Source organism: Corapipo altera, unplaced genomic scaffold, assembly GCF_003945725.1.
Source record: "Corapipo altera isolate COAL_440 unplaced genomic scaffold, ASM394572v1 23b, whole genome shotgun sequence".
In the NCBI taxonomy this organism is placed as follows: Eukaryota; Metazoa; Chordata; class Aves; order Passeriformes; family Pipridae; genus Corapipo; species Corapipo altera.
This window is the reverse complement of record NW_020884885.1, coordinates 14,412,304-14,436,260: the sequence shown is the minus strand read 5'-3', so window position 1 is coordinate 14,436,260 and position 23,957 is coordinate 14,412,304. Positions and strand designations below refer to the sequence as shown.

The 23,957-nt window shown below is 39.0% G+C and overlaps 1 protein-coding gene across 5 annotated transcripts in view; it reads right to left on the bottom strand.

The window, feature by feature from the left end:
- Window positions 1–23,957, bottom strand: part of SLC1A2 (solute carrier family 1 member 2) — a 90,741-nt gene that overhangs the window by 21,291 nt on the left and 45,493 nt on the right. For all 5 annotated transcript variants that reach the window (XM_027642485.1, XM_027642488.1, XM_027642483.1 and 2 more), the window contains 7 exons: window positions 15,209–15,348; window positions 13,494–13,646; window positions 12,623–12,873; window positions 9,005–9,164; window positions 5,826–5,952; window positions 2,770–3,003; window positions 662–856 (listed from right to left, as the gene is read on the bottom strand). In XM_027642485.1, coding sequence (XP_027498286.1) covers window positions 662–856; window positions 2,770–3,003; window positions 5,826–5,952; window positions 9,005–9,164; window positions 12,623–12,873; window positions 13,494–13,646; window positions 15,209–15,348 — 1,260 coding nt within the window. Of the gene's footprint in view, window positions 1–661; window positions 857–2,769; window positions 3,004–5,825; window positions 5,953–9,004; window positions 9,165–12,622; window positions 12,874–13,493; window positions 13,647–15,208; window positions 15,349–23,957 lie in introns of those variants that run through there.

The window sequence follows — 23,957 nt, the reverse complement described above, 5'->3', positions numbered from 1 at the left end:
CCATGCTGGAGAGGCAATAGAAGTGCATGGGAGGCTGGGAGGAGACAAGGTCAGGAGAGATGACTCCAATTGACCAAAGGGATATTTCAGACCATAAGACATTGTGCTCAGTCATGAGGGGAAGAAGGAAGAAGGGAGGACGTTTGAAGTGATGGCTTTTGTCTTCCCAAGTAACAGTTCCACCTGATGGGGTCCTGCTCTCCTGGAGGTGGTTGAACACCCACCTGCCCATGGGAAGCAGTGAGTTAATTCCTTGTTTTGCTTTGCTTGTGTGTGTGGCTTTTGCTTTCCTTATTATCTTTATTTTCCTATTATTCCCTTTATCTCAACCCAGAAGTTTTGTGGCTTTTACCCTTCTGATTTTCTCCCTGATCCCACCAGTGGGGCAGTGACCAAGTGGCCACGTGGCTGCCTGGGGTTAAACCATGGCAGCTGTCAACTGCAAAAGTGTAAAACAACACCGGTGTGCATCAAAGCTGCAAATGATAGAAAAGGCCTGTCACCACAGAACCAGGACCTATGTACAAAACATTCATTTGCATATCATTATTAAAAATCCATGGATTTTATAGTGAATCCAGTAGCTGAGAAAACATCCAATCCAAAGCACACACATTTTACAGTCTGTAGAAACAAAGCCTAAGAGCATTTTTGAACTGACCTCACAGTAACTATCTGGCCTCCATCCAGGTCAATTCCATTCATCTGTGCTATGAAGATGGCAGCCACAGCTTCATAAAGGGCGGTTCCATCCATGTTAATAGTTGCTCCAACAGGAAGAACGAATCTTGTTACACGCTTATCAATGCCGAGATTTTCTTCAAGACACCGGAATGTGACAGGTAATGTTCCAGCACTGAAGGAGAGAAAGTAGAAAAGTAAAGAAAAGATAATTACAATCAATATAACACATACCCATAAGGGAGCAAAGTCAGAAATACTATTACCATCGTTCACATTTTCTACATCCACTTTCTGCTGTGATTCAACCCTTTTTTAGATGATTTTTTAATTAAACCTACATTTAGCTGGAAGTGGGACTGAGGCCAAAACATGAACATGACTTGAAGCAGCATGAGAGCTTGAGAGAGCGTGGATAAATTTTTCAGACTCATTTACAATTTATTTCTTGTATTTTGTTGAAAAATACAAGTACCAGATGTTTTCTGACAGACAGACCTAAGAGTACAGGGACAAGTCTTAAATTCCTTGATTGTGAATTTGCTCTAGAGGGAGAAATTTGTATGACATTAAGGACTGAAAAAGCTAGGCAAAAAGATACAAACCATGTTGTACCACTGGAGGACAGGAAGAAAGGACATGAAATACATCTGGAGGACAGGAAAAGATGCAAAAGATGCCTGGAAGAGGGGAACAGCTCTTTGCACAGATTCACAGTGCTTTGTTTTTGTGGGAATATTTCTGTCTATTACATTCACTTGCTCAAAATACGACACCTTCATCAAAAAATACTGTTGAAGTGGAAACTCAAACACTTCAATGAACAAAAGCCTTAGTTAAATTGTAATTTACTAAAACTTCTGGTCAGACTATATCTCCTATAATTCCATATTGTTTCACAGAGCCATAGAATTGCTGCAGTTGGAATGTATCTCTAGAGGTCACCCATCCCACCCCCCTTGCTCAAGGCATGAGCAGCCACGGCAGGTTTCCCAGGACCATGCTCAGACAGGTTTAGTGTATCTCAAGGAATGGAGACTCCACAACTCCTCTGGGCAACCTGAGCCAGTATTCACACACCTTCATAGTAAATCACAGTAAAAAGAGTTTTCTTGTGTTCAGATGGAATTTCTTGTGTTTCAGTTTGTGCCCACTGCTTCTCTTCCTGTCACTGAGCACCACTGAAGACAGTCTCACTTTATCTTCTCTACACTGTCCCATCAGACATTTATGCACACCACTAAGGCCCTTCCAGAGCCTCTTGTTCATCACGGGAGAAGTTATTCAGCACAGTGGTTTGAGTAGACCCAAAGAGGCAGATGAATTACAGTTCTTCCAAGGTATTCTTGAAATCAAGAGTGCTCAATTTTCTGGTGGTCAGCTTTGAACTTGGCTTTTTGATTTTCAACTTTTTAATTAAAATGGAAGATAAATTTTTCTTCAGAAATAAAACATTTATTGAAGAAAAACATTTTAAGATATGGTATTTAACTGAAAAATAATTTCAACACAAGATCTACTAACCGCCCCAATACAAAGCACCAATCTTTGATTTTATTGTATTACTGAAAGCTATGTTGCTTACACACTTTGTTGTGCCTGTTCTGTGCATTAAGAACAAGTCTAAAATGTTCAGCTTTTCAATGGAGTGCCATTACTCTGCCAAAATGGATGAAAGAACAAACTGAGAGGTTTTATCATTTCTCTCTTGAAACCTAGCACTGTTTGATTTTGGTTGGTTTTGGGTTTTTTTCTTGAATGCAATGAGACTGGTCTTAACATGCTTTCAAAATAAACAGAATTATCACGTTTTCCTGGCTGAGAAAACAAGCACAGAGTTAACACAATTTGCACAAGTCATTTGGTTAATACCAGAAAAGAAAAAAAGGTAGCTTTACAACCTCTTTAAAAAATCCTGAAGACATGCGGTATTTTGATTTATTTCAACATGGCTGGATTCAAAGTAGTTTTTATTCAATGGCATAAAATGATTTTTGTAGTGAAGGTCAGAACAGCGGATGTATTATGTCTAAACAGCAGCTAATAATCGGCTAGAAAATAAAGCACACTGGTATTTCTCAAGTGTACCTGGAAGCTGTGCCTAGTGCTGTGATCCATGCCTGGAAAATCCCAGCAAGGAATGAAAACGGGCTTTTCCTTGTTATCACAAAGTAGAGCAGAGGCAGGAAGATCCCTCCATGGATGACAAGACCCACAATCACAGTGACCATGTACATGCCGAGTTGTCTAGCAACTACTTCTAAGTCCTTGATGGCAATGATTTTTCCACAGATGAGGCAAGCAATACCCAAAGGGGAATACCTGGAAAAAGAAAACAAGCATAGACAGAACTAGTCTTTGCAGCGTACTCATAAAAACCGTGCTCAACATAGTACAGACTGGAGAAAGAGTAGGGAGCTCTGAAGCTCAATGCTGAGGTGCAGATCAGGAATTGAATAGAAATTCAATGTATAGTTTTCACATCTTTTTCAAAAATAATGTCCATCTCCAGTGAATTCCCCATCTACTTAATTTTTCATCCCATCAAATGGAATATGCATTTCCTGAATAGTTTTGCATCCTGGAATAACATTGTACAAGGATACTACAATGTTACTCAGGCTTGGATCATTACAAAGAGTGGTGTAGATTTGTTCTTAGTACATAAGTTTTACAACCCATTGTTTATATGGTTTCAGGGAGTTGCATTATTTACTTCAGATAAACTATTTGTTGGAATGAACTGCTTATATCTTGAAGGCTACAAATGTTTCCATTATGTTCTTTCAATAATTTGAACAAATGCTTTTTAGTTTATGGATTCTTCATTACTTACGTCCTTTTGTTACTTTGGGTAGGGGTTTTGTCCCCTTAATCATGTGATTTCCTGAAGACATAAATGGAACTTTTGAATAGGATGATAATGGTAGCACAGATTGGGAACAAAAAAAAAATTGAAATGAATGGATATTATTTAAAATACTTGATAATCAGCTATAGTGAAACATACTTGAAAGTACATGGATAGAAATCAATATTTATACCTGCACTGGTAAAAGTTAGTACATTATATAATTTTAAGTGAGATTCACCTTCTCTATCTCTTTTATAAAAATTGGGAGAAAGTAATGTAATGTGGAGAGAAAAAGAATACCTCTTTCAAAATAAATGATAATGCATATTTTCAAAGGTGATTAGTGATTTGGATGCTTAATTAAAGACAATACAAAGGAAACTGACTTTCAGAATAAAAGTGCTTCTTGTTTTCTGTTAGAATATCTCATAGTCTCTCAAACAATGTGCCCAAAACATGGAAAGCCCTCAATCACTTGAAATGCAAGGCCAGCTGTTATACCAATTATCATACAATGCCACATTTCAGTGAACTTGACGAAATACAATTCTTATAAAGAATTACACACTGTCAGAGCCCGATGTCTGATTTGTTTTATGCTTGTGTAGCAATGCCATGCTCCTGAGGGTTTGTAGGTGCCACGGGAGTTACAGCTGTCTGTGCAGAGAAATCATAAATCAAACAAAATGTAACTCTGCATAAAGAAGTGTATTTTGCTTTATAAAGACACATAAAAACCCCTTGCTTCAGGCCACAATTCTTTTAAAATTCTAGACAGAAATGAACAAGGGGAATTCCTAACATCAATTTCAAACAAGTGGAATTCCCAACATCAATTTCCTTTTCTCATGAAAAGAGAAACAAAAAGCAAATCAGTAAAAAATTAATATTTACAGTGAATTTCTTGAAATTGGAATGATTTCCTGCCACTACAACACTGACTACTAGAGAAAATTTATATTGTAGGCAGGGTATTATGTCTTGGGTCTACCAGCTGGTGCTAAGTGAAGTAAGAGTAAATTCTAGCTTCTGGAGTGAAGTATAAACTCTCTCTCTCTAGAGTTGAGACCACCAGGTTAAAGTAAATATTGAAAGCTTTGTGAATAAAAAAACCTGTAGTTTTATGCAGCAAGATCATCTACAGGAAAGCAGAAGCATAACAGGAATGCTTTAAGTTATTGCTTTAAGTCATTGCTTTAAGTTCTTTCTTTTATTCTGCACATTTCCACGTTGTTGTTACTATCTGCATCACTCTTGCATAACAGTCTCCCTTTGAAACAATTGATGATGCTGAAGACTCGCGCTTCAGGCACCCTGCTCTCTTTTCTATAAACTGTGCCCATCTAGAGTTTCAGAGAAGAGGCCTTGTAACTCAAGAAATCACTTCCAGGAACACCAGGGAATCACAGGCAGCAATGAGCCATGATACATGGAGTGGCTATTTCTGCTCTCAGAGACCTAGGAGATATGAAATGCAGTAGTACAATGCCAAACATACCAACACATTTTTATGTTCTGAAAAATTGTTTTTGTGTGATATGGCCATGCTTGGCACTGCATACAAATAGCTCTGGGGAAGTCCTTGGAAAAACACCTCAAAAGAAAAAAGAAAGGGGAAATCCCTTACCAGAAGTAAACAATGGCTCAGTCTTAATTTGGTAAAGTCAATTCTAAGTCAGGCCCCATTATTATGAATGGGTACACTTCGAAAACAGGACAGATATATTCCAGTGACCCCATTACAGCAAGGTTGTAAGACACAGGTTCTGCAGAAACTATGAGTGGAGGGACTACACATCACTGAAAACTACTGGAATGTTATTTGGTGGCAAAATATTTTTATTACAGAAAACAGTAAATAGTGTGTGTGTGTCCAGGCTTTTTTGTACTTGTACTTGTACTTCCAAGGTAATATCCTGGGATTATGCTAACCTCCCAGGAAGATTGGGATGTTCTTATGTGGGGCATTCTTGCTTGCTTAGGTGTCCTTCTGTGTAATGAACTTCCATAACCAATGTGGCATTTGAAGGCCTTTGCTGGTACATGTATGTCTTGTACTTCAGTAAATGAAGACCAGAGTATCTTCAGAAATATTTCAAATTGGGTACTAAATAATCCTCACTAAATAGAAATACTGCTGCTGTGGCTATGACATACCTGTCAAGGCTTTAAAAAGTCAACTAATTACATTGTTTACTAACAAACTGTGATCACTATATGCTATATTAAGGTTTTATGAGGGCTTCCTTAAAATCATTTTTTGTTCTATAAGTTAGGACTTCAAACTTACCACATGATCATAGTTACTAACTTCATTACAATCTCATTCAGGATGTTGAAGAAATCCACCATCATCTTGGCCTGGTCTCCCATTTTCCCCATAGCAATGCCAAAAGCAATAAAGAATCCTATCAAACCTATCAGGAAAAATGGCAAGACAAAAAAAAAGGCACATAAGCCCACGGTTTTTAGGAGTTTTTTGCACCTAGTCAATGTCTTGGTACTACATGCTGATGAGACTTCACAGAATGAAAGAATGGGTGAGTTTGGAAGAGACCACAGTAGGTCATCTGGTCCAACCTCTCTGCTTAAGCAGGGTTGTCCTAGAGCACATTGCACACGATTTCAGAACTATAGGATATTACATGTATTGGGATTTTTTAAATATTTACTCACTCTCAGCTACCATAATCAAATTCAGAACATCTTTGATTCTTCAATATTTTACTAAATTCCAACTTCACAGCCCAGCTATGATTTTATTGGTGTTTTTTTCCTGAATTAACCTGATCATCAAAAAGTACGTATATAATAATCTTCTCAGCGCCATGCAACTATTAGAAACCTCATAAGCCCTGGTGAATGGGAGAGGTAACACACTGCTATATCATAACTCTGTTGTTAAAACAGTTACTAGAAACCGAGTGTTTTTCTCAGGCTTTACAAAAGTCCCTTGACAGATTCAAACTACAGTCTAGTGAGTCCTGGAGTGCAGGGAAAGGCAAAAGTAGCCCTGAACATAACTTTTGCAGTCCAGGAGTATTCCAGCTAAATGAAGAAGCTGGAGGTAGGAGTAGAAGGTAAGTATTCCATTTTAAGCTTAGCCACAGTACTCCCAATAAACAGAATAATTTCACTGGAACAGGCTATCAGTGGATACAAAATCATACCATTCAATACGAGTAACATTTGGCTCCTAAATTTAAATGCTAAGGTGTGAATATCTGGAGTATTGGACTATCATTGTGAAAAAACAACAGAGTGCATCTGTCATGTATTACTTTGGAGCTGTGTCTTCAATGCTAACCTTTTCCATCCAGCAACTTTCAGTGGCCAGAGTCAGATTATTAATCGATACTGACAGATGGTTTGAATCTTCTTTCATCCTTTGAGGGTAAATTTTCATTCATGATATGACTTCAGTATTTAACAAATGTGTAAACAGCAGGGAAATTCCTAAGGAAAAACCTACCACGACTCAAAACCATTCAAGAGAAGGGAATTTGACCTACAAATATGCTGGGAAAAGACAGGCTGTTCCATACCCTCACAATGGATTTAGTAACCAGATTTTTTTCTTTTTTTTTTTTTTTAATCCAATTTCCTGGATGTAAAGTCATTCTTTAGAACCAAGTTATCTCCGTTGAGTCACTTGAATAGGGAAGTGAAGCATATATTTGTGTGCCGCAGAGCGTAAAGAAATAATTAAAAGCTTTTCAGATACCAACTTACTTCCTGGAATTCAGAATCTGCATCAGAAAATGTTAGTAGGCAGGTTTTTCTCTTCGTTAATTCCAAATGAACTGTTGTGTTAGTCATAAGACTAAGATTGGTTCATATTTGCAGGAATTTGCCTGGCTTGTACAGTTTATGCAAACTGGATGGCAATTCCCCAACATTTTCACTTCTTCATTCAAAATCGAACCACACCAAACCAAACAAAAAACTCTGCAACATTTGAGAGTTATTGGTCAAAACACCACAGAAAATCCCACTCCTAAACTGTATATTTATTTTCTGTAGGAATTGTATTCAGCCTTCTAGATCTTTTCTTATCCATGACGAGCCTACACAAAACAAGTCTAGCATTAAATATAGTGATATAGTGCATCCCTCATGTCAGAATGGTTGTTTCATTTTAATGCATAAGCAAAGGTCCAGGAGAGAGGAAAGCAGGTGATGGTAACAGCAGAGGCAATGAGCTTCTGACTCACACATGGTGCAAAATGCCAACTCACAGCTTTGAAAGCAAGTGACGACTCTGCCCACAGATGCTGAATGCAAGGAAGAGCCATGAAAGCAGGCAGGACACAGTGGCTCTTGTGGAGCAGGCTGCTTCATAGACAAACAAGACCAGCTTATTGATACTACCATCTCCCCTATGTCTAAGCAAAGCAGCCACTGCCAACCAACTCACCAACACCTAAAGAAGCTCTGCAGACACAGCAGCCACTGTCAGCAGGATCTGTTCATCAGCTGTAAGGAGTCTGTAAAGGGTCATTTGCTCTTAAAAGGTTATGGTCTAGTGGCGAGAGAAAGCAGCAGATTAGGTACTGCCACATACTATCCCACTTTGAGGACAGTACACAGGTGTCGGCCTCAGCCCTGCGGACATGCTGTCACAGAGTAGCTTCAAGAGTAGGTGTGCCAATGAGGTTACAAATTGAGAGCTAATTTGTGACTGACTTCACCCACATCCAGAAAATAAAAAATTGAAGGAGGAGCTCTCCTCTTTGGGCTGACAAAATAGTGACTCTAGGCACAGAGGAGAAAATAGAAGTGGTGTGCCAGCTGTTTGTTTCCCGTGAGCTCCTGCCCCAGTCTGAACAGTTGTTTCAGGAATGGGTGGGAGATAGGCAAAGTCTTCCTACCTCCCCCACTTGCTGGCTTGTCCAGACAAGATGGCTTGATGGCATTTGCAGCTGGTAAAGGTCAGCAGCCAAGATGAAAGGAGGGAGTTGTGACTCAGAGATGTGTCAAGCCTTTCTGGGATTTTTCTTGGGTGGTGTGGTTCACACCCCACCTCTCACTTCAGGCTCTGCCTCAAGCCAAATTATTTCAGCATGCCCAAGACACCTACTGGAAACAACTTAGCTCAAATTCATCAGCGGGTGTGTGAAGCACTGGCTCTTGAAGCTCTCCCCCATGCTGTTTTGCCAATATGCATTAGTATTAGTCTAGATTGGCTTCTTCTAGGATGAAAGGGTATTTTGGGTACCTCCTACATGCTTTGCTACTGTACTCCAACTCATAACTGCAAAGCTGCCAATACAGAACAATCCACTTGATTGTTTCTGTGATATACTCATCTCAGAGACCAATGGGCAGCCAGTAGGTGATAACACTTGATGATTATTTGGAGGGACTAAACTTGCACTGAAGAGCAGATCTGACAACACTGATCAGTCACAGCAAAAAGCTGTGTCATACATATGAGGTACGTATTTGACAGGCAAAAAACTTTCCTACCCAGGACATTCATGCCATCCTTAAATTCAAGTCCCTTCTTAATGACCAGTTGGGCTTCAGGTGGTGCTGTCTCATTCACCATAGCCAAAGCAGAATCAGTGACATTAGGTGGCTCTTCAATGGGTGGTGGCACCAGCACTCTCTTGGTGACAGTTTGGATCTGAAGGCAATAAAGAGGGAGGATGAGAATGGAAACAGATTGAATACAATCCATATGATAAATAAGGAAATAATAATAATAAAAACAGTCTGCACTTGAAATTCCAGGAAATTATATTTTGAAAGGATTAGACATGGTATTCCACAGTCTCTTATCCCTCTTCCAAAACTAAGTTTATTTTTCAATAGTTGAAAGTGTTACAAAGTCCCGGGGGTCTTCTTCATGACTCTGGTGTGAAAAACATGGCAAATATTCGTTCTTTACCACTACAGTGTAACATTTTACAGACAGTTATTTCCTTTGTCCAGATGGTTCACAAAGGGTGCTTCACAGACTGCATGTTATATGTTGATACCATTAGTTCAGCACCAAAGGCAAGAACATCTAAGATCAGTCATGGCAGGAACTCTGCAGTAAGGTTTGTTATTCAGGTCTGCCCAGCTCAAAAATTTAAGAATCAAAAATTTAAGACATTTCCAACACTTCTTTTACAGCTTTTGAGCTCTTGACTGCAAGAGCTCAAAATGGAATATACAGTCCCTCGAGCTCTCTAATTAAAATATTGTGAGCGACAGATAACAGAAAAATTATCAGTGCTCCCAGACAGAAATCTGACCACCTCATAAAAAGAAGACATCAGCATCTGAATGGATTTAGACCCTTCTGGCACATGAAAGGCAGGGTCAAGGGAAAGCTGGGAAGGAATGCTAGGTGGAGAAATGGGCTTGAGTTTACAGCTAGGTAAAAAAAGCAGGAGGGAGTGGAAAGAGAGAGATCTGTGACTTGCTACTTTTAGAAGGGATGTTTTCCTCCCACTTCACATCTTCACCATTTTCTGCCTCTTCATGGCTCTGGGACAGGCAAAATGGTTTGGACACTGTGACTGCCTTGCCATGTTTTCCCACCCGCTCCCTACTTTTCTTGTTCCTAGAAACACATTTGAGCAAGGCAAGAGAAACGGTGCATTAGCCTTTGAAAGTACACTTGCACCTCTCTCCTGTTGAGATGAACATTGAAGTACTACGGATGATGATCCAGATTCAATCCATATAATTAAAACCTTATGGTTTTAAAATATCTTACATCCCTCCTTTCAAAACCTGCTGTTTAAATCTGGAGAGGAGGATATAGACAGAAAGCCTATGTAGCTTTGCACAAGAAAAATGCTTTGGTTGTCCTTAAACAACCCAACATTCTTGCATGTTTATATTTTTGTCAGAGTTCATCTGAGGGATGCTGTCAACAATATTTTTTTATGTGAGGTATTCAGAATGTAAGAATTGAGTCACAGAAATTAAAACTATGCATACTCTCAAATTTCACTACAGTCACTTAAGTAAAAGGTCTTCAGCACTTCTTTGCACAAGGCCACGGTCACTAAAAATGCTGAATCTAATATAAAGCTTAGATTCTGACAACAATGTCTGAGGCTAGAAACACCATTAAAATGTCATAGTCATATTTAGAGATGATAGTGTCATGGTTTTTCATGGCACATGAAGTCTTATCTCTGCTGGAATAGCAATTTTCATTTTAAATTAAAACTTTCTAGTGGATCATACTAAAATTCAGGAGAGATTGAAATCCAACGATGATTCAGAGTCCAGTTTGTAAATGAACTGTTTCAAAACTGCACATGAATCTCTTCATCGCTTTCTGCCCGGTCACAGTGGAAGGCATATTAAACTCCCACACACACTGTACAGCACCACTGTTGCACACCCTTCAGAACCATTCTTCTCAGGATTACTGCAAAACACTTCTTCCTCCTAAGGCAACCTAGAAACACTGAATGATTACGGAAAGAGGCTGTATAAATGCAGGAAGAGAAAATATATGCTGACACCATTAAAAGTAGTTAATTTTCCTCCTAGAGAGAGATTCAAGTAAAGCCTAACTCCTTACTGAGGAGTTAAGGGCTAAGAGAGGCACAAGTTCCATCTAGAAAGGAGCGTGACCTACTTTGCAAAAGAAATGTGGCTTTGTGGCAGAGGTTTTCACTAGCAATTAGTTTGGAATCTGATAAAATCTAATTTTGGAAAGTAAAAAACCTCAGAAGTTTTTTTGACTAAATTGAAAAACGATCAGGGAAATGGTGATCCATAACTAGAGAAGTGACCTGAACATTGGAATTACACACACTGAAAAAACAGTATTAAGGTTTTAAGAAAACTATCTGAGACAGGTAGCTTAATTCTACTTTCCACTGGTTTTTGCCCCTCTGTTGAGATATTTGATCAATTTCAAGTGACCAGAAATTCTCTCTTCCACAGCTCGAACAAGGGGAAGGAAAAAAAAACCATAACCATCCTGCTTTCCCTCACTTAATTTTGCAGAAATACATTTCACATTACATGTCATGTTTAGCCACCAACAGTTTGACCACATGACTGACATTCCCATGATGATTTGGAAATATTGAGAATGTTCTCTTTCTAAATCCCCAAAGATTATGTGTTTTTATGTGGAAGTCCATGTAAGAAGTGAAGTAATCCAAGCCCTTTTGGCAGCTTAGATTACCCTCCATTTTCCCACTCCCCCATGGCCTGTTCTCCCTTCCCCCTCTTCACTTTATTCTTTGGCCATAACCACAGCACCAGCAACCATGCCATTTCACAAAGGAACACTTAAAACAGGTTTGACAACAAATCCTGTTACATCAAAAAAAACCAACAAAAAACCCCACCAAAACAACAAACCAAAACAACCCTGAAACCAAAACCTGTCTGCATTACTTCCAAGCAATTCAGTTGTAGGAGAAAAGCAGCTTACACACCAAAAATACACTTAAGCAGAATTTAGGAAGCATACATTTTTCTTTTATTTTACCTTTCAAAGGAAAGCTGTTTTGATTAGGCATTGGTGAAAAGCTTTTAGATAAAATCATCTAATTATCTACTTACAGAGCAAGTAACACATGGGGTAAGCATCTTTCTTTCCCAGAATGCTCCAAACCTGGTGTGGTGGAGCCACCTGTAGGGTGGTCAGCCACTTGGCTCTGTTATCTCCACCTAGTCTGAACTCTAACAAAGCATTAGAGGTTAAGAGAGGTTGTGTTTCGGGACTGGCAACCAGCTGGAATGAATATCATCCATGTATTCCAAACAGGGCACTGCAGAACCATCAGCTCTGCAACTAACAATGAAGATCAAATTCAACCTGGGTCAGAGATCAGCCCTGGGCCAGCTTTCATGACCACAGATACTGTATAAAAAGCACAAAAAAAGTTTACTTAATAACAAAACAAAAATCATCTTCTTTAAAAAAGCTCTATGAATTTAAATAACAACTACAACCAAAGCAGCTATAAATAATGTTCTTTCATTTACCTGCTCAAGACTTCAGACCTGTATTCCTCTTTGCATCATCTGATTCACCTAAACAATGACATTAACTCTACAGAAAGCCCTGGTAAGTGAAAGATGTGAAGAGTCTTACCAAGGAGTAGAAGGATTTACCTGCTGAAAGCATGCTTGAACTAGATTTTCAGGGAACAAGTTTCGGATCAAATCCAAGAAAGCATCCAGACTAGATACTTCATCATTCTTCTTCCCTTGACCAAGCTGTTTCTTGAGTTTCGGATTCCCTGGATGGATGGCTAAAACCAAAATCACACCCAGCACAGCAGCAATAATAGTGGTGGACATGTAGTAGACCATGGCTCTTGTGCCCAGTCGGCCACTTGCTTTAGCATCTAAACCAGACAGTCCTGCAGTTTTATTTTAAGAAACAAACAAATATATTGACACTCAATATCCAATTCAATAATTATAAAATAAAAACCTTTATCATTTTCAAAGTTTAGTGACTGTCTACAGGTACTTACTTTTGTTCTAGTGAAATTCTCACCACTAGACAGATTCTCCCTATAGTTCTTATGTGAGCAGCGTCTACTGCTAATAATTTATAGAGAACCATTTAAGATCCCATCTAATTGCAGACATTGCAGGCATTGAAAAATAGAGAAGATATCAAACCATTTTTTGCCCTTGATTGCTGCAAACTGGTCATGGTCTGCTTGACACCACATCTTCAAGAAGGCTATGCTTACTAGTGTTATGCCATCTTATTTGCAAGGTCCAATCCAGGAATTATATCAAACGGCATATTAAGAAATTTCTAATAGTAGTATGTGTGTGTGTGTTTGAAATGAAATTCACTGGAGCATATACATATTAAAACCAACTAAGTTATTCAGAAATTAATTCTAAAATACACACCTGCAAAATACTGACAGGATCACACTACTGTTCTTCCTACACCACAAAAAGCAAACAAGGTGATATCTGTAGAAAGCATCTTAAAGTATTTATGGCTAATAGATCTTACCTGTGATTAAACTGGAGATAATTAAAGGGAGGATCAGCATTTTTAGCATCCGCATAAGTATATCTCCTGGGAAGGCTATTAACATGATGATGTCAGGGTCAATAGGTGTTGCTAGACGAAGAAGACCCCCACACACTGCACCCAGGATAACACCTGGGAAAATAATAACAAAAAAGAGCAGGTAAGTAACTTAAGTATAGCTGAACGTGCATTGATTATCCAGAGGAACAGCCTAGAAGAAAAATGGTTACACAGGGCAGCTGATCTTTGGTACAACACAGACTTCGGAAGGGAGGGATAGTCAAATGTAATTCATATAATCGTTCTACAGCTAATAAAATTGAGGCACCAAGAGGTGGAGTGATTTATATAAGTCCATACAGAACTGACAGAGGAGTCAGGGTTAGGATCCAGCTCTTCGGAGTACAACATTTAGCTCTCAACATAGAAATGGTACCACTTGAAGATAGGGTCAGCATGAGTAGCTGTTCTACAGTCTAAGAAAAACCCTGCAGGTTTAGGTAAGGTAGAATAGTCCCGTAAGGAAAATACACTGAAGTTGCATTTGGGGCACTTTGGAACAGAGTGCCTGATCTGGAATACTGCAGATATCACTGAAGAATACTTGATTCTTGGGACTCACATATTACTCTATTCTTTCGATGGTCTGCATCCTTCTCTTTGTGCTAATGTTCTCAAATCACAAACAATCCCTTCATCCATCTCTTATGTAGATTTCTACAGTGATAGCACCTAAACCTCCCTTTCAGGACTGAGGCTGTTAAAGCATAGTCTAGGGGGAAAAAAGGCCATGTTTACTTCCATAACATGGTCTTCATGAATGGGCATTTTATGTTTACATCCAGGATGCCTTTGTTTTCCTGATTCCAAGCCCACGCCTCAAGTGTAATAAAACTCGGTAGCAAAGCCTGAGTTATGATTTGCAGCAACTATGACTCTTTGAAGTATCCGTTTGATACAATGAAAAATATATGTGTATTTAAAACTTTTTTTGGAACAGCATCAGGTACCTTTTAAAGATGACTCTAAGCGAACACTTCAACAGCACGGAGTTTTGCAGGCTGAAAATATGGACGTGACATTTGCAGCTCAAGATCAGTTGCAGCTGGTCTTTCAAAGAATAACACAATAAGAATAAGTCTACAAATTTGCTGCATTTGGCTGTTGGGCTTCCAGTGAAAAAGAAACAGGCAAAGAGCCAGTGAACCACAATAAAATGTCAAACTGTTCTGTATTTGGAAGCTGCTAAAGCCAGAGGCAATATTCAGGATGAGATCATGGAGCGCTGGCTTACAGCTACAGAAAGGGAAGACAAAACTTAAAAGCAGTGGAGTGTAAACTGAGAGATAAAAGATGAAGGAAAGGAAATTTTAAAAAGTTTTTGTCTTTTTTTTTTTTTTTTCCAAATCACTGAGAGCAAAGATGTGTAGTGCATTTAGTTCTACTGAATGACATTGAACTGACTGGCTTTGGGGCTGAAATCACAGTCCATTCAAAACCAGACATATTATGTATCTCTGTGGTGTGGATTTGCTCCATGCTGTGTCAGTAACACCCTGCACACCTGACTTAAAGTGACAATGTCCATGGGCATTGTTCAGCTGGAACAGCTGATGACCTCAGACAGGGACTGTGGTGCTACATGAACAAATACAGATACACACAGAGTGTCCAGACCAGAGGATGTAGCTTACCAAACACAGTAAGAGTCAGGAGCAGATTCCTGTGGAGCGACTGGCAGAACTGCACACATATGTTCCCGGATCTGTGCTCCACTGGATTTAAATGACTTTCATGCATCCGGACTTCTACTTGCTTAGGCATATTGTTGGCACTAGAATAAAAAGTGAAAATCAAGTAAAAGTTATAGCACAAGATGCCAAAAGAGAGGGGAAAGTCTGGATTGCTTCCATCATATATAACTGGGGAATCTGACGCATAATCCATCGCCTCCCACATTTCATAAACACTGCATATTTACTGCTCTAAAGAAGTCTCTGAAATGGCAGTGGTGCCTTTATGGCATTTTAAAGGTGTAGTCTTTATGGTATTTTTTGCAGTTATTTCTCAAATGCTAGAGATGTAAACAAAATTAATTCACTGGACACATCATTCTAAATGTTCCATGGACTAAACTACTGGTTTGGAGCTGGAAAATTCATTTTCCCCAAAGACCGTGGCTGTTTACTTAAGTAGAAGAGATGGTAGAACAACAAAGATTCTGTTAGCAGGAAAATGCAAATTTTAATACCTTATTTAATTCCAATTCAGAATAATAGTTTAAAATTGAGGATTTATTTGCAAAATAAAGCATTCAAGAACATTTTGCTTAATCTTTCAAAAACATTTAATTTTAACATTAATATTTTATTGTAATGTAATCAGAATGCTGAGGTCAAAAGAATATTTTTAACTTGGTTGTAATGAGACTTGAACAACTGCCACTGAAAATTAGTCAAAAAACTATGCATTCCCTAAGAAAATCTTTGGTTTTATTGAATTGGCAGTGGTTAGAGGAAAAATTTTTTTCACTAACTCTGGTTTATATTTGAGTAAGTGATATGCACAGGACTGCAGGACTTCAGAAGTCATGCCTCCAACTTTCTCAATGCCTGAGAAATTGTTAGCAATAGACTCCCTTGTGTGCAAAGTATTTAAATGTATTTGAAAAAAAAATACCAGAAATACTATGAATCAAACATTTCCCCTAAAAGTTAAGGTTGTCTACTTAAATATGAGAAATAGGTAAAGAACAGATTTTTTATTATCCAGAAAATATATTTTTTGAGATCTGATCTTACGCCAGATTAAGACAAGATTTTAGAAAATTTTCCTCTACAACAGTTGACTGAAGTTTACAGACCTAAAACAGGTCTGAAAAGATATATAAGGTTTCAATGTTCTCAATACTAAGCCATTCCCAATGAATCATAACTTTTTTTATAAATTGTATAGCTTGTTGTGTTTGTGAAGTTTTTCAACAGAAAGTTATGATTAGACCTGTAATAAGAATTCAATCATTTTGATATATTTCCACGATTTTCCCTTTCAAATTGACATTGCATTTCATTCCAATACATTTGATTGTTAAAAAAGTAGCACCATCTGAAAATGTATTAGAGATTTTTTTTTTTTTTTAAGGGGAAAAAACCCTCAAAGTGTTGCAATCTTTATTCTGCATCTCAAAAATATTTCACAGTGCTGGTCACAATGAGACGTGCTGCTGCTGCTGGAATAACAAAGAACACCAGTCCACATTCGGACAGCTCAAATGTGAGGCATGCCTACTTCTTGAAGACTTATAAATGCAAATGTCAGAGATACATAAGGATTAGCCAGAGGATAATGTGCATTAACAGTTACTTGAGGAATTACGAGAAAGATGAGACAGTGTCTGCAGTTTTCATGCACATGGGCTACAAAGCCATGAAATCACTGGTGGAAGTGTGCCAAAAACCCAAGGAACTTGGGATCCAAACTTTGCAGCTGGGGATTACAACTAGTTTCTCTTGCACTCTGAACATGAATATATAACTTGTTTTGATCTGTTATTCACTACAGGTTAATTATATATTACTCTGAAACTCTGAATTATGGACAGCTGAAAGTAATTAAAAAGAAAACCTTAGAGTCTCTTCCATTAGCAAATAATTAGGCAGAACTAGAATGGATCAGTAAACAGTAGCACTTGATGATTTCACTTTGGGCTAATTTTAGTTTGGTTTCCTGGATCCTTTTCTACCTGACACCATGCATATAGCTTCATACCATCTAAGAGAAAGCCACTCAAATATCTACTTCCTCAGCTGTAGGGCTTTTCTCCAATTCACAATGAAGCATATCAATCCTCTTACACCATTGCTGAAGTAAGTCCTCCCATGTAGAAGGCGGCTTCCAGTCCTGGTCTTGTATTCAAGCCTTATTTCTACTGCCATCCATTTCTAAGAGACAGCATTGTGTTTGCTGGCCAGATCCCCTCCCACTTCAAGCCTTGTCAGCATACAAAGGCTCATGAAGGGAGGTGAAGGTGGACTTACTACCACATCTGCAGTGGCTACTTCAGGATTATAGCCCAAACAGAAGCCAGTCCTGCTTGAGGCAGTCAAACAACACAGAGCCTCTGCATGATAGCAATTACCTTTTTCAAAAGTTCACCCATGTAAAATGTAGATATCCAAATATCCTCTGAGAAGAGAAGGAAAAGAGGACACAAAGGTCTTTAAAGACATTCCTAAATTTCCAGGAACTTAGTACTGTATTGTGTGCTTCCCTCAAGTGCAAAACACGGGTTTTACACTCTCCAGCTCTTCAAGATTGTAAGTGCACCTTCAGCATAGACTGAAATTCTGATGAGTATGGGGTTTCTAAAGAAAAAGACCCAATAGGAAAATACACTAACCATGCAGTTATGTTATGAAAAGTGTGACAGATGAATATAATAACATGAAAAATAGCACCACAAAGGAGTTAGCACTGCTCTCAGAAATAAGATATTTATCACCAGACCAGAGACAAAGTATTGTTCCAGGCTTTTGAGAATGCTGTGGGAGGAGAGAAGGGGAAACAATAGTGAAATATAAACCTTCTGTGAAGGATAAGAAAAGGATTCCTGTGTAGCACATGACAAAATCAAAATTTTGCACCAGAAATCTTCTATCCAATTACTAGAAAATAAAAATCTGTTTAACCTCAGTCACGGAAATCAACTTTTGTCTTATGGACTGAGTCACCTTCCTTGTGCTGGTTCTGTGCCTCTATTTGCATCTTGTAAATTATATTTAGCTTTAGAAGAATGCAGAACTTTTTGCACCTGAAACCTGCAGTCACATAATGACATAACTACAAGAAGTGCCTATTTCAGGCAATGGAAGATGCACAGATGTAAGTTAGGGCAAAATATGAATCAGAGTCTCCTTGATCTGTCCTACTCCTCTGCTGTCTGCCAATGAAAATGCATGCCCACATGAACAGCTTTCTTCATACCCTGAAGGCCACAGTGCCATGTTAAAGCATTTAGGGAAGGGACTTAAATACATATAAGGCTTTCTTCTGCTTCAGATTTTCATGCTGAAGGAAGAGGTGTTTACTGCACCCCAACTCATGGGCAGTGCTGGGACTCAACTACAAAGCCAGAAGTGTACCAATCACCAGAGCCACTCCTACACAACTGAACATCACCAATATATCTGTGTGTTAATGGTACCTCTGTAGCTAAGTATGTATCACAAAACAGTGCAGAATGCATTTTCGCAGCTCTGATCTCTCCGACATGCAAGTTATTACCTTAGTTAAATAAATCATTTAAATAAATCATTGTTCCACTGCACTGAGCTTCTATGGCTATTCAAACAAAGGAACCATTCTGAATGCTTATCTAAAACCCATCCAACTAAAACATCTTTTAGTCTAACTACACTGAAGCCAGAATACAATGACATAAATTGATTCTGCTCATTATTTTCATGTGTCATTGTGACAAGCAGCCAGAGCTAAGCTCCAAAACAGGTCCGCAGAGTAATATTAAGTACTGAGACCTTCAAAGATGACAATTTTTTCTGCTAACTACAGGTGCTTGAAAACATTGACAGAACTTATAAAAAAATGAGCCAAATATTGGAAAATGTGTAGTCACATGAAACAGGAGACTATATGAAACAGCATATACCAAGAGCTAGGTATATGTGGTAGCTTTTGAATAATTTATATGATGTTCTTCCTAGCTCAGTGTCACCTACTCTTCTCCCTTTTGAGGCAGCACTTTTTTCTAGAAAAGAGAGGAACTCCTTTGAGCCCAGGAGATTTGATTTTTATTCACCTTAGTAGAGTAATGTCTCAAAGTGAACACACTCTGTATTTTCACTGATTTCAAATATGCTCTTCTCTGACAAGGTGCCTAAATAATCAAGATGTTAGCTACTTGCTATTTCTACTGTCCCTCATCCCCACAGAATGCACATAGTACAAGAAAAAAAATCTGTTCATAAGCATTTGATTGTATATTATCTAAATATTTACAGTTGGTTTTGCATGTGAGATATACAGTGCTATATGAGATAATCTATTTATCTACACTTTTTAAGATGCAGTCTTCTTGTCTTGCTGGTTGCTATACGAAATGTGTCAAAATGCAGGAAAGCAATTCATTGAAACACCAAAGTCCCTGGTATTTTTTTTCCTATTTCCTCCAAGTGTTTTTCTTAGGTTTTCTCTTAGCTCCCTCTAGAAAAGTCTGATGCCTGTATCTTTTCAAATGCTTCTTTCTTTCCTGTATTCCCACTGAAGTTTCTAGGACTAAAAGGTTGGGGAAACTGCTTTTCCTTGGCTACCAAATATAACTCCTTTCCTTACTAAAGTTAAGGGTTAACAATTTACACAGTGCTTGAGTGACAATGCCCTTTTATGTTCAGTCAGTTACAGATAAAGAACTCTGTATCTCCCCAGTACTTACCCAGCTTGTCATAAACCCAGATTACAGACCAGAACAAAAAAACCCAATCATCTAAATAAAAAAGGTAGGCAAAGACCATAACTGGGCTCATGAAAACAGATGCTGGGGACAAGGTAAATTAGCAGAGACCCTGTTTAATCTGCTCAAGTCATTTCATCTGTGACAATTAATCAAGCAGGTAAAAGTCTGCTTTGTTTTGTAGCAATTACTTCAATCTAGGTAGCAAGAGCTATTCTTAAGAAAACAACCTTGGATAAACAGGCTTAAGCATCTAAGAACATCTCTTGAGCTACATGTTTGCTGTCAAACCAAAGACTGCTCTCTTCTGAAGCAATGAGTAAACTGAAGCAATAAGTAAATAGAAGTGCAGTTGTTCTTAGAAGGGTTGGCCTTCTTAAGGAGAAAAAAAAAGACAGGGATGTAGAAAGCTGATCTAGCTTTCTTGACCTTAGAATAAAAAGCAAACGGGCTGCAAATCTCCTCCTGCCAATTCCCTAGTACTCAGTCAGGTGGTCCAAAAGTAGTTGGAGCTGAAAAGCCATGGCAAAAATGTTATGATGAAGTTTGGTGCACAGTAATCTTGGTGACTCCTCACTGAAAGAGCTCCTCCTAGTAATCAGTGGGATTGCATGGGAGTAAATGAGAGCTTAATACACCCTGAAGGATATTTGTTAGCAGCAAGGCTTGGATCAGGGTTGTATGTCTTTCCCTTTCCCTGCAGAGACAGTGTAACACCGATTATTAAGGATTACATGCTTTGTTCATGAGAGGGAGTACAGATCTGATCCACCCCACATGATCAGCTTACTCCTACCTGATATGTAGGAAAGGATCTACTCTGGTTGGTCCATAAAAGACGAGTGACTAGGAAAACATGGAACATCACCAGGACAAGGGGGATTTCACTAGCTGGATGTGAGGAGTCCGAACTGTCTGCCACAGCTCTTGTGAAATTAGGGTTCAAGCACGAGTTACCAAGAAACTTTTAGTTTGAGTTGAAATAGTGTTGCCTGCTACTTAAATTAATTAAATGACAACAACAGCCGCTGAGCTTCTTTAGGGAGACAGTCTGTGACTATATTGTTCCACTCTGCCCTAGCACATGCTATAGTATGGGGGTTTATTTTCTTAGGTTATACATATTTTTCAGACCACAGTGGAGCTGGTAAAGCTCATTATATACAGTCACAATATCACAGGCCACACAGGGGAAACAGATAAAATATTTTTATTGTGCAAAACATGCATTAGCTTTGGCATCACTCTGGCTATGTAATAGCATTTTACATCAGTAAAATATTCTAGTCACATTCAGCCTCTGCACAAAAATGGAAAAACAAAATGCAAAAACAAACACATAAAATACTACAAACAAGAGTAACATAAGCCTCAGTCTGCAAGAGAAACACAAGCCTCAGTCTGCATCAACAAGGGTTTTAAGCTGCTTGCTGCCACTAAGCCCTTCTATTGAATTTTAACTGTATTATGTAGGTTTTTTCTTCTTATTTGTAAGACATTAATGAATTCTGAGTGGAGATTTAGTAATTTACTATGTAGAATGATTTGTTCTAGGGACTGGCATTACAAGCAACAGCCTGAAGCATGACTTGCCTTTTTGCAGGAGGAAAAAGAACTTTTCTCCCTGGAACAATTTACAACCACATTGTTTCCTCTGAGTTAGCATTTAGTATACATTCTGTGAGTTTAACATAATCATATGAGGGAGTTTAAACACAATCATATCAGAACAACCAGGGGATCAGGACTAGCCAGCATGGGTAGAAAAGGCAGGTCCTGCTTGACCAACCTGATCTCCCTCTATGTCTAGGTAACCTACTTAGTGGATGAAGGAAAGGCTGTTGATGCTGTATCGTCTACCTGCACTTCAGTAAAGTCTTTGACACCATTTCCTACAGCATTGTCCTGGAGAAACTGGCTGCTTGTGGTTTGGGCAGGTGCACTGTTGGCTGGATAAAAAACTAGCTGGATGGCTGGAGTCAGAGAGTGGTGGTGAATGGATTTTAATCCAGCTGGTGGCCAGTCACTAGTAGAGTTCCCCAGGGCTCAGTGCTGGGGCTAGTCCTGGTTAACATCTTTACCGATGAGCTGGACGAGGGGATCAAGTGTTCCCTCAGTCAATCTGTGGATGACACCAAGCTGAGTGGTAGTGTTGATCTGCTGGAGGCTCTGCAGAGGGATCTTGACAGGCTGTATCGATGGGTCAAGGCCAATTTTATGAGGTTCAACAAGGCAGTGTGCCAGGTCCTACACTTCAGTCACAACAATCCCATGCAGCCCTACAGGCTTGGAGCAGACTGGCTGGAGAGCCGCTCAGAGGAAAAGGATCTGGGGGTGCTGGTCAACAGCATCTGAACATGAGCCAGCAGTGTGCCCAGGTGGCCAAGAGGGCCAGTGGCATCCTGGCTTGTATCGGAAATAGTGTGGCCAGCAGGACCAGGGCAGTGATCACCCTCCTGTACTCAGCCCTGGTGAGACCACACTTTGAATGCTGCTTTCAGTTTTGGGTCCCTCAGCAAGGACACTGAGGTACTGGAAGGTGTCCAGAGAAGGGCAACAAAGCTGGTGAAAGGCCTGGAGCACAAGGCTCATGAGTGGCTGAGGGAGCCAGGGGTGTTTAGCCTGGAGAGGAAGAGGCTCAGGGGAGTAGTTATTGCTCTTTACAACTACCTGAAAGGAGGTAGTAGTGAGTTGGAGGTTGGTCTCCTCTCACAGGCTGGAAGTGATAGAATAAGAAGAAATTCCCCCGAGTTGCACCAGGGCAGGTTTATATTAGATATTTGAAAAATTTCTTCACCAAAAAACATTGGAACAGGCTGCCCAGGGAAGTGGTTGAGTCACCACCCCGGAGATATTTAAAAGATGTGTAGATGTGGCACTTAAGAACATGATTTAGTGGATGATTTGGCAGTGCAGGTTTAACAGTGGGATTCATTGATCTTAAAGGCCTTTTCCAACCTAAATAATTCTATGATGCTACAATTGTATATCTAAATAGCTGATCAGCAGCATCTTTAGTGATCCCGCAAGGAAGGGTGGTCTACTGTGAATTAGTTACCAGTTACAACTACCTCTTTCTTTTGATTTTTTTAAAGTATTTGTCCATGAGATCATTCGGGAAAACAACTCTTTATGACCTACCTGATTTTACAATATTTGAACTTACACTACATTTGTTTGCATTTTTAAAATCCTATTAGAATTATCAGGAGATTTCTGCTCATTAAATACTTCCTTTAACAGTTTCTCCAGCTTTTAAATCTGACCCAGGAAGCTTAATTGTCCAGTGGAGAGAGGAAAGTCTAAAGACCATTTGAAAGCAGGAGCCAAGGAAAATGAAGTAAACATGACACAAATTTTTTACAACATGACCCTTTTTTACATATCTATCCAGGCCTTTCCATGAATACATATCACCATGGAAGAGAGACCTTTTTCCCCCCTGGGGTTTCCTTATGTCTGACTGACTAACGTATCGACTTATGTATTAACTGGGCTGCAGCAATACATCCGAAAAATAAAAAAGCAGAGTAAAGATGATGGATCTGCCAGGCAGGAAGGAATTATTTTCTATTCAGAATGATGCATCCTGTGTATGTCCACATACATGGCTTTTCAATAATCTCTTTAGACAGACTGCAGGGGATGGATAATGCCTTTTCCTGTGCAAGATTTTTCTTACTGCAGCTTAGATTTTATGGCATGCTATATGGAAAATTAGTTTCTATGGAGAGATTGGGAACTAAGGTCAGTTCTTATGGAACCCTGCACCATAAACCACTTGAAGCCACCAGATCACATTGAATCACATTGGTTTTGTTAGAAAAAAGATAATTGTATTTTACAAAAACAGGTATGTACCTGCATACATAGAAATGCCTTGGAAGTGCCAGCTAGATAGGGAGAAAGCAATCAGTATATGTCTTTGAAAGGCTGAGAGAGAAATTTCTGCAGTAAGTTGCAAAAAGGAGATCTGT